The sequence below is a fragment of the Carassius carassius genome, chromosome 24 (genome assembly GCF_963082965.1).
Source record: "Carassius carassius chromosome 24, fCarCar2.1, whole genome shotgun sequence".
In the NCBI taxonomy this organism is placed as follows: Eukaryota; Metazoa; Chordata; class Actinopteri; order Cypriniformes; family Cyprinidae; genus Carassius; species Carassius carassius.
This window is the reverse complement of record NC_081778.1, coordinates 16,854,539-16,866,077: the sequence shown is the minus strand read 5'-3', so window position 1 is coordinate 16,866,077 and position 11,539 is coordinate 16,854,539. Positions and strand designations below refer to the sequence as shown.

Here is an 11,539-nt window from a genome sequence, read left to right as displayed (position 1 = left end):
GTAGAAGAATGAGTTTGGTAAAAGGCGTATTCAATTTGAACTCGATCGATTGGGTCAAAATTATTGCTTCGGGTCTTTTCCGGTTATGCCACTAATATGTCTGATAAACAGGCATCTTATGGCGTTTCTTTTAAGAGCTCCTTTACAGCAGAATTGAATTCTGTATAATATAAATATTTATTTGTATTTATTATTTTATTGTGTTATTTATATATTATATTACTGCAATATTTTTGATATTTTTTAACCAATCTATACACAAACACACAGCAATAGTTTCTAGTTTACAGTAACATATACATATGTACATAAAAGTGTTACATTTATAATTAGGTTACACCCCCCCCCCCCCACGCAAGTTCACTCACGCATTTGAAGATGAAACGTCACACAACTCACCTTGCGTTGTGGGACACAGTATCCCATGCAGTGTCTTCAGATGCATATCAAATTTCTGCAAATGTAATCCAGGAATTCCATGCATGCAGAAAATGTACATACTAGCCTATTCACAGTATACACATTGCATACTGCAATATAGTAGGAGTTGTGGTAGCATGTCATTCCAAACACAGCTTCTGAAGCCTACTGATTTCAGTGTAATAGAGTTATATTTAGCAGATTCTGGCAAATATAGTAGGTCCTCTAGGTATTCCATGCATTCAGAAATTTTGCATATGCTATGCACAGTATACATACTGAATACTGTCATAATAGTAAGAGTAGTATGCTATTATGGCATTTCGAACACAGCAATTGCTGCATTTCCATGCCTTGAAAGTGACTTCTTTCACATAACAACAAAGCAGTGCACCTTTGAAGACTGATTTAGCAACCAGCATGGTTAATGAACATAAATGTTTTTGTCTTTGAAAGGAGATACACATTTCGAAAGGATACACATTTAAGTTAGATTGTATGCTTTAAGATATTATAATAATTTTATTAAATTAACCAAATTGTCAAACAGTCATTAAAAGTAATTTCTTCAGTGCTTATTTTTTAAAGAAATAATAAAAAGTGTTCCACACTAGACATGCCAACAGTTACGAATTTTCCTTATTTTGGTGAATTACAATTTTAATGTAATTCTGAACAATGTTGACGTTAATTTACAGACTCTGTAAATATGTAAATAGGCCCTATGCTTTACTTGTATCCAAACTTAAATGGTTTTCATGCATGCTTTGGAGCAGACCTGAGAAGTCTGTCTTATAAGTGAAGTTAAGTGCTTAAATGAAATGAAAATGTAAAAGGCCATATGAAGCCACTGGATGACACCCACACTCCATTATTTTTATTTTATGTATTTATTTATTTATTTTGATGTGTTCTCTTGTTACAAATGTTACAAATGAATAAAGTCATCAGAATCAGTAACAGTTTAGAGGTTAGGACGATTCCAAGAGCCTTGAGAGACAGCCCCAGCCCCCAAACCTCAACCTAAAATGATGATTAAGCACATAATTGCATCAACATTATTACTAAAACGGAGTAATGTATAGTATTGAGGTGTTTGTAAGACATACATATTTGTAAATATTCTTAAAATATAAACCACAATCCCGCCAAGAATCTGGAAAACAATTTATGCGCTGTGCACTAATCTTTGTTCAACGTGGCATTTTTATTTGGTTACCAAGTGAGTGAACTGAAATTAAAAATAAATGAAACTTATGAATGTTATAAAACAAATCCATTATGTGAGATTAAGTTTGAACGTGAACATTCTTTGAACTTGAGATAAAAGTCAATTTTTTTGGCTCTGAGTGGCCAAGAAACAGTTCTAAGTTCCACCACAAGATGGAGACACATACTGGAAATTTTTATATTTTATGAGCTCCAAGAAAGATAAATGCAGTTTATATTAATGTAGTAATTTGCAACTTGTCTGATCACAAAAAAAAAAAAAAAAAAAAATGCATTTTACAACAAAGTAAATCTATTTAATGCCAGTGGGATAACAAAAATAAAAATACAATGTGTGTAAAAAAAAAAAAAACTGATCCAATAGAGAACATGGAGAGATGGGTTGTTAACTTTGGTGTTAGCTTAATATTAGAATGGAGGGACAATAACAGTTGTTGTGATCTGAAGTGGCTTCTTATCACAGACTTAGGCAGAAAATAATTTTTTTTATAGTATTCTGTACTGTTATAAAAGCTAAAAGTAATTTATCATGGTATTATAAATATACTTTATAAAAAATACCTAAGATTGCATAATATATATATATATATATAATTATTATTACTTTCTATGGTGTATATATACTGTACATGGTATTGTTTTAAAGTTTCCTGCAGGCCATATATGCACTGCGTGAGTGAATGTACTGTTTGTAATTTGACAATTCATTGTATGTACGTATTATGTTCGGAGTGGTGAATTTTTCCATCTGAAAAGGAAGCATATATTTCTAATATAACCTTCATGTGTATGTAAGCCGCAGCCACAAACACCATAAACACACATTTACAGATAAGAACACTCACACCAACATATTGTAAGAATACAGATTTAATTCAAAACATTAAAGCCCTTTATTGTCAGTTTCAGATACACCCCTGCATTACAGATAAACCCTTTCTGTCAGGACAAGATCATTATTTTTGGAAGAAGTCATTGCAAATCATAGTGATGCCGGCGACCATGGTGATGTACTCCTTGAAGTCCACAGTGCCATCTTTATTTGCATCCAGATCCTTAAACATCTTGTCCAGTTCTGCCTGGTTAAAGGTTTTCTTTAACAAACACAACACACACAAAAGTGTAACCAGAAATACTGTCAATCCTTATACATATATATATTTTAGGGGTGGCACGGTTCAACCTTTTCAGGTTCGGTTTGTTTTACGGTTTTAGAGTCGGAGTTTTAGAGTACAGTTCGATATGTGCTACGTCTATGGAAAAACTATACTTTCTAATAAAAAAAGAAGAATATTCCATCCAACTCCTAGCAACAGCACAATAAATACAATAGAGTAAAGATACAAACAATAAACAGTGTATTTCAGTTGTTGTAAAGATGGTTCTTTAAAGTTACAAAAGCTTTTTTTTATCAAGAGCAGTGAGTGATTTCTTTGTTGTTGCTGTTTAAATTAATATAAAGACTGTCACTTTAAGAGAATGCACCGATACAGCAGGCCTACGTTCAGCCGGCTATGTCTGCTGTAGGATAATTACTAAAAATGTTTGTGTAAATTTGTCCATTTAAACAAACTACTTCAGAGAGAGCTTATTATACGCGCGCGTTCTGAGGCGCGGGTTTGCGCGCTACAGATGAGCGCATGCACAATTCTTCTCACTACGCGCGCGTGCTCGCGTCCTTTGGCTCTTAAATGTTTAAACTGACAAAGCTTAAATGAGTTTAGTTTAAATACATATTAACGTGTGCTGTTCAGGTCTCATCTGTGCGCGCGCGCTATCAGCACCCGGATGATGTGTGTGGAGAACCGAATGGTTCGTTTTTTTTTTTTCAGCGAACCGTGCCACCCCTAATATATATATATATACACACCGACCGTATATATATATATATATATATATATATATATATATATAGAGAGAGAGAGAGAGAGAGAGAGAGAGAGAGAGAGAGAGAGAGAGAGAGAGAGAGAGAGGCCATTTTAATAGCTCATTTTAAATTAAGCTTTTTAATTCAAATGTCATAATGAAATGATAAATGATATTTCAACTAGTCAGTTTATGAAAGTTCTGCAGTGCCTCTCACCCCAGAGATGTCTCCCATCTCTTTTGTGATCAGTTCCTTGAGCTCGCCTTTGCTCAGGGTCTTTTTGTCTCCCTCCTTTCCTGAGTATTTGTAAAAGACTGCAATCAGCGTACTCATTGATTTCTGGAGATCTGTGAAATTGGTGTGATACAAAGCAGGTGTGTCATAAATAAAAATAATATTAATAACAATCAAACAAAACTCATTGTTTACGACATCCACAATCATTAGTAATGGAGATGTCAGAAGTACAATATATGAAATGTCATGCCCAGCAAAAATATAAAACACAGAACTGGTTACAGCCCTCTGGAGAAGGGGTGGACCATAATTGTCTGAAGAGTGGGAGTTTTCAGAAAAGGAGGGATAAAAAAAGCACAATCGGATCATGACCAACACCCTACATACCCTTTAATTAAAACAGAATAGAGAGACAGAAAGATATCTACTTGATTTTTTTCATTGGTCATCTGATCCACCATCTACTGCCTCCTTTTCCTCTGATTTCTTCTTGACACAAACTCTTCTACTAATCAATTAATGGCCGAAAAACATATAACATATACGTATAAACTAAACTACCCTTCAAAGAATGCAATTAATGTGCAGATGTTGAACCCATCAAACTTTTATAGTGTAGCAGTGGGATGCATTAGTTAATTTTAAGCAGTAAAATAATTCAGTAAAAAGTCTCTTACCTGACATGGTGTTTCTGGAGTTCACGGCGTGCAAGAAGTGAAAGAAAATGGGACAGTCCGAGTGAGGACTGAAGGGACAGACTGGGTGTTATAAAGAAATGTCACGCCCCAAATTCATCCCCTCCCACCGTCCCAACCCTTAAAACACAAACTTACCTACATTTATGTCCCTCTCTCTACTCTTACTGTGCTCTCTCACTATTATTGTTCACCCCCTTAAACCACAAAAAAACTGGGAGGTGGTAGAGGCATCTCTTGTCCTTGTTTAGTCCTTAACTCAGCTGGCTGAACCAACTTCTAATCGCACACCAACAGCCAAAAAGTTTACTGCTAATTATTTACTGTATCATCATGCCTAACAATGCCCCTTGGCTGCTCTAAAATCACTTTAAACCACAGCTCCTTGGGGTTCTACTGCTTTCATTACACAACATGCACAGACAGACCATGTCTTCATCAAATAAATGGCTAGCTTCATTTGGTAGTGTGAGAGTGTATAGAACTGGGAAACTCAACCCTGGACCTCGAGGTCCACTTTTAGCTCTAAACCAAATTAAACACCTAACTCTGGACCTCGAGGTCCACTTTTAGCTCAAAACCAAATTAACCTAACTCTGGGTTTAGCTCCAGCCTTGATCAAACTCACCTGGCTGTATCTTTCTAGTGTAATTTGACAATTCATTATATGTATTGTGGCCGAACGCGTCGTCGTGGACCGGTATCTGCATGTCCTGCCACGGCCCCTTCGGCAGGCGGTCGGAATGCGGAACCCGCAGACCGTGGGAGATCTCGTCGAGGCAGTCGAACTAGCGGAAGCGACGTTACGTCGAGAGGCTGGGGAGCGAGCACCGCTATTTCCCCGGAGGGTGTACCAGGAGCGACGCGCGCCTGAGGGCACCCAGCGCACAGCCAGCAGGTCGGCGGTTCCCGGCGCACGGGACGAGCCAATGCCAACTGAGCCACCTCCCTCACCCAGTCGCGCCTGGCTGGCAGGCTGTGCAGTCCACCTGGAACCGCCGCGAGGGGCACCCCAGACCGAGGTTTTCATCAATGGCCGACCGCTTACAGCCCTGTTGGACTCCGGGAGCGCAATAAGCCTGGTCCAGTCCTCCATACTTCCCCCACGGGTGGGAACCAAAGCCCGCATGTCCATCACATGCGTCCACGGCGACACCCGGAGCGTACCTACCCAAGTGGTGACCATCTCCACGAAAACCGGCACTGGGCCCCTGGAAGTGGGCGTGGTCAAGGACTTACCGGTACCCGTACTGCTGAGAGACTGGCCAGGCTTTGAGCAACTACTCACCCAAGTTACCCACCCGGGAACCACCCAAAGAAAAAGGACCTCCGCCGAGCTCCCCGACGGAACCCTGCCCTCCTAGCCTCAGACAGCGCCCGATGTGGTGAGTCCCCCCCCCCCCCCCCCCCAAAGTTCTAACCTTTTTTATGATGTCTTCCAACAGGTTAGGGGTGGGGGAAAATTTGTGGAGGAGCAGCTCGGGGATGATCGGCTAAAACATTGCTGGAAGCAAGTAAGGGTGGTTGAGGGAAAGGAGGTCCATCCACCACCGCACCGACCCCACACTTTGTGGTCCAGAATGGCCTGCTGTACTGTGTCGCACAGCGGAGAGGGGAGGAGGTGAAACTGCTGGTGGTCCCACACACAAGGACACAGATGGTCATTGAGCTCGCCCATTCCCATCCGATGGCTGGCCACCTGGGGGCGTAGAATACTACCCAACGGATCCGAGACAGATTCCACTGGCCTGGCATGGAGGCGGAGATCAAATGATTCTGTCAAGCTTGTCCGGACTGCCAACGGACGTCGCCACATACTCCTCCCCCAGCTCCGCTAATTCCGCTGCCCATCATCGAGGTGCCCTTTGTGCGAATAGGAATGGATTTAGTAGGGCCACTGCCAAAGCCCACCCGGGGGCACAAACATATATTGGTCATCGTGGACTATGCGACCCGGTACCCCGAAGCCATTCCACTGCGCAAGGCTACCTCCAAGGCCATCGCCCAGGAGCTCTTCCTGCTGTGTAGCCGGGTCGGCATCCCCCGAGAGGTATTGACCAACCAGGGCACCCCCTTCATGTCCCGGACGATGGCTGACCTCTGCTCTGTTGGTTCTCGTCCCCACGGCAGCATGTAAATTCCTCGCGAAATTTCAAGGCCCATATATCGTCACGGAGAAAGTGGGGCCCGTGACTTACAGAGTACGCCAGCCTGGACGAAGGAAGGAAAGTCAACTATACCACATTAATCTCCTGAAGCGCTGGGAGGGAACAGGAGGGAAAAGTGGCAGCCATCCTCTCGGCCCCGAGGCCCACCTCCAAGAAGCAGGTACGGGCCTTTTTGGGATTGGTGGGGTACTATAGCTGCTTTATACCTAACTTCTCCTCCCTAGCGACAGCCCTGACAGACCTCACCAAGAAGGGACAGCCGGAGAGAGTGAGATGGGGAACCCCGGAAGAAGAGGCGTTCAAGGGGATAAAAGCGGCGCTCACGTCTGAACTGGTATTGCGCGCCCTTAACTTTAACTGTCCCTTCTTGTTACAGACGGACGCATCCGACACCGGGTTGGGAGCCATGCTATCCCAAATACAAAATGGTGAGGAACACCCGGTGGTCAAAGTCAAAGTCACCTTTATTTATATAGCGCTTTAAACAAAATACATCAAAGCAACTGAACAACATTCATTAGGAAAACAGTGTCAATAATGCAAAATGATAGTTAAAGGCAGTTCATCATTGGATTCAGTTATGTCATCTCTGTTCAGTTAAATAGTGTCTGTGCATTTATTTGCAATCAAGTCAACGATATCGCTGTAGATGAAGTGTCCCCAACTAAGCAAGCCAGAGGCGACAGCGGCAAGGAACCGAAACTCCATCGGTGACAGAATGGAGAAAAAAACCTTGGGAGAAACCAGGCTCAGTTGGGGGGCCAGTTCTCCTCTGACCAGACGAAACCAGTAGTTCAATTCCAGGCTGCAGCAAAGTCAGATTGTGCAGAAGAATCATCTGTTTCCTGTGGTCTTGTCCTGGTGCTCCTCTGAGACAAGGTCTTTACAGGGGATCTGTATCTGGGGCTCCAGTTGTCCTGGTCTCCGCTGTCTTTCAGGGCAGTAGAGGTCCTTTCTATGTGCTGATCCACCATCTGGTCTGGATACGTACTGGATCCGGGTGACTGCAGTGACCCTCTGATCTGGACACAGACTGGATCTGGTGGCCACGGTGACCTCGGAACAAGAGAGAAACAGACAAATATTAGCGTACATGCCATTCTTCTAATGATGTAGCAAGTACATAGGGTGTTATGGGAAGTGTTTCCGGTTCCGGTTTACCTAATTAATGCAGCCAAAAAATCCTTTAACGGATTTGGATATTAAAAGCATATTAGTATGTTATGTGTATGCCAGGTTAAAGAGATAGGTCTTTAATCTAGATTTAAACTGCAAGAGTGTGTCTGCCTCCCGAACAATGTTAGGTAGGTTATTCCAGAGTTTAGGCGCCAAATAGGAAAAGGATCTGCCGCCCGCAGTTGATTTTTATACTCTATGTATTATCAAATTGCCTGAGTTTTGAGAATGTAGCAGACGTAGAGGATTATAATGTAAAAGGAGCTCATTCAAATACTGAGGTGCTAAACCATTCAGGGCTTTATAATAAGCAATATTTTAAAATCTATACAATGTTTGATAGGGAGCCAGTGCAGTGTTGACAGGACCGGGCTAATATGGTCATACTTCCTGGTTCTAGTAAGAACTCTTGCTGCTGCATTTTGGACTAGCTGTATCTATCCTTGAGGTCATAAATGCATGGATTAACATTTCTGCATTTGACATTGAGAGCATAGGCCATAATTTAGATATATTTTTGAGATGGAAAAATGCAGTTTTACAAATGCTAGAAACATGGCTTTCTAAGGAAAGATTGCGATCAAATAGCACACCTAGGTTCCTAACTGATGATGAAGAATTGACAGAGCAACCATCAAGTCTTAGACAGTGTTCTAGGTTATTACAAGCGGAGTTTATAGGTCCTATAATTAACACCTCTGTTTTTTCAGAATTTAGCAGTAAGAAATTACTCGTCATCCAGTTTTTTATATCGACTATGCAATCCATTAGTTTTTCAAATTGGTGTGTTTCACCAGGCCGCGAAGAAATATAGAGCTGGGTATCATCAGCATAACAGTGAAAGCTAACACCATTTTTCCTGATGATATCTCCCAAGGGTAACATATAAAGCTTGAAGAGTAGCGGCCCTAGTACTGAGCCTTGAGGTACTCCATACTGCACTTGTGATCGATAGGATACATCTTCATTCACTGCTACGAACTGATGGCGGTCATATAAGTCCGATTTAAACCATGCTAATGCACTTCCACTGATGCCAACAAAGTGTTCAAGTCTATGCAAAAGAATGTTGTGGTCAATTGTGTCAAACGCAGCACTAAGATCCAATAAAACTAATAGAGAGATACACCCACGATCAGAGCAGATCATTTGTAACTCTAAGGAGAGCAGTCTCAGTACTATGATACGGTCTAAATCCTGACTGGAAATCCTCACATATACCATTTTTCTCTAAGAAGGAATATAATTGTGAGGATACCACCTTTTCTAGTATCTTGGACAGAAAAGGGAGATTCGAGATTGGTCTATAATTAACTAGTTCTTTGGGGTCAAGTTGTGGTTTTTTGATGAGAGACTTAATAACAGCCAGTTTGAAGGTTTTGGGGACATATCCTAGTGACAATGAGGAATTAATAATAGTCAGAAGAGGATCTGACTTCTTTCTGCAATTCTTTCTGCGATTGTTTGATGAACTTGTGAAAAACTGGAGGGAGAGAGAGGAGAGGAGAAAAGAAAAACAGTGATAGGTTCAAATGAAAACGCTAATGACAAGCTAACGAGTGCTAACGCTTTGCAGGTGTACTGCACTCACGGATATACAAATAAAAGTGAACGATCAAAGTTAATCTGATAAGATTGATCGATAATATCAGAAATATGGTGTGAATTAAGTTATATTTTATCACTTTAAAAAACAGAGAGTGATAGTAAGATAAAGATTCTAGAGAAAAAAAAATAAAATAAAAACAGCTACACGGAGCTACGATTTGCTACAGAAGGCCAACAGGAAGTAGAGAAAACACTGTCCAACAGCGACACCAATCAGCCGAAAGCTGTCCACAACGGTCTACATCAGCCGAAAGCTGTCCACAACGGAACAACGGTAAGCGGCGGTGGAGAAGGAGGCGCTGGCCGTCAAGTGGGCAGGCCTGGAGCTGAAATATTATCTCCTGGGACGGAAATTCACCTTCATCACCGATCACGCTTCTTTGCAATGGATGGCCCGGGGTAAAGATACCAATGCCCGGGTGACACGGTGGTTCCTGGCGCTCCAGGACTTCCACTTTGATGTGCGACATTGAGCTGGAACCGCCAATGCCAATGCGGATGGACTCTCCCGCCTGTGGACAGCTTTCGCAGGTCTGTCAGGTGTGACTCCCGCCCCAGCCCCCACTTCCCCACTCACCCGAGGGACCAGGACGACGCTTAGGGGGGGGGAGTGTGAGCCGTGTCCCGGGCACCTATCAGCGTCGTCCTGGCAACGGAGGAGATCCACCTGCACTCAATCACCGCGGGCTGATCGGTCCCAGCTGAAAACGCTCAGACGAGGACTACAAAAGCTGTACCCGAGAAGACACGGGTGAGAAAGCTCTCCAGAAGAAAGCCAGCTAATGTTGTGTCTCTTATCTCTCCAGGAAGCGATTGACCGACCAGCCCGCCACCTGATCACCGGACACCGATTCCCCTTGCACTCAGCCGGCCGGCGAACAGGATCACGCAGCACCGAGGACGAGCACCGGACACTACTGGCACCCTTACAATCACCACCACAAATAAATACACCCTCCGGGGCTTTAAACTTTCATCACAGCCTGCCGTGTGATTCTTCAGCCCGCGACAGTACATATTATGTTAGGAATTTTGTGGTATATAGGTGAACATTTCCATCTGAAATTGAAGCATATAGTTCTAATATATTTATAGGAATAACCTTAATGTGTATGTAAGCTGAAGCCACAAACACCATACCCACGTGGAAAGAACCTATATGTGGATATATGCGCATATATGAAACCTATATGCAGTGTATATGCACATATATGCTGCAAATATGCACATATATGATAATATATATGCTGTATACATGCGCATATATGCTGCATATATGCCACATATATGCTGCATATCTGCGTATATATACTGAAATTGAGCAAAATTGAGGTGCATATATGTGCATATACAGGAAATATAGGTCTCCTGTATTGCTTCTTCATATCCACATATAAGCCCTATATTGTAGCTCATATCCCAATTTTGACTGTCATACATGATGCCTAGCTCATATTTTCTATTATCAAGGAAAAAACTAAGAATTAACAAAAAGAATTATGCAAGAACTTATGTATGTGCGAACATGTGAAATTGGTATCACATGTAATTGGCATGTTATGGAATTTAACTATGGCAATATATTAACATGATATACAGAGCCGGACAGTAACGGAGTACATTTACTTGAGTACAGTACTTAAGTACAATTTTGAGGGATCTGTACTTTACTCGAGTATCATTTTTGGGGAGTACTCATGACTTTACTCAACTACATTTGAGAGGCAAATATTGTACTCTTTACTCCGCTACATTTCTATCCATAACCGTAAGTACCCGTTACTTCTTCGGCCCCGTCCACACGGAGACGGAACCCCGATCTTTTTTTCCCTCGTCTCAAGAAATATCCGCGACGCGTCCACACGAAACCGATGTAGTATACATGCCAGACCAGCATGTGGCGCTGTAATTCTGCCACAGAGATACACTTAAAATGGAGAAGAAGACATGGATTTGCTGCGCGTGGTACACAAACGAACATGGAACAATACATTTATTAATCTGTGTTAATGTTAGCGTTCAGTGTTTTTTCATGTTTTTGTAGCTGTTACGTCATGTAGTGGTGTTTGACGAGGGGCGAGACGTGGGCTGATGACGCCAAATTTTCAGAAAATGTATGGATTCGCCATCGAGAAGAA

The 11,539-nt window shown here is 42.1% G+C and overlaps 1 protein-coding gene across 1 annotated transcript; it reads right to left on the bottom strand.

The window, feature by feature from the left end:
- Window positions 1-2,564: 2,564 nt before the first annotated feature.
- LOC132103626 (ictacalcin-like) lies at window positions 2,565-4,555 on the bottom strand. The gene is made up of 3 exons (XM_059508719.1): window positions 4,432-4,555; window positions 3,734-3,864; window positions 2,565-2,744 (listed from the first exon to the last, which is right to left on the bottom strand). The coding sequence occupies exons 1-3, from the start codon at window positions 4,436-4,438 to the stop codon at window positions 2,607-2,609; spliced, it is 276 nt and encodes a 91-aa protein (XP_059364702.1). The 5' UTR covers window positions 4,439-4,555; the 3' UTR covers window positions 2,565-2,606.
- Between the last annotated feature and the right edge of the window lie 6,984 nt (window positions 4,556-11,539).

What these genes read in the sequence shown, in the direction of transcription:
- LOC132103626 (XM_059508719.1), bottom strand. An exon ending in AGATGGGAGACATCTCTGGG is followed by an intron (nt 2,745 to 3,733) that starts GTGAGAGGCACT and finishes TGTTTGTTAAAG; the next exon opens with AAAACCTTTAACCAGGCAGA.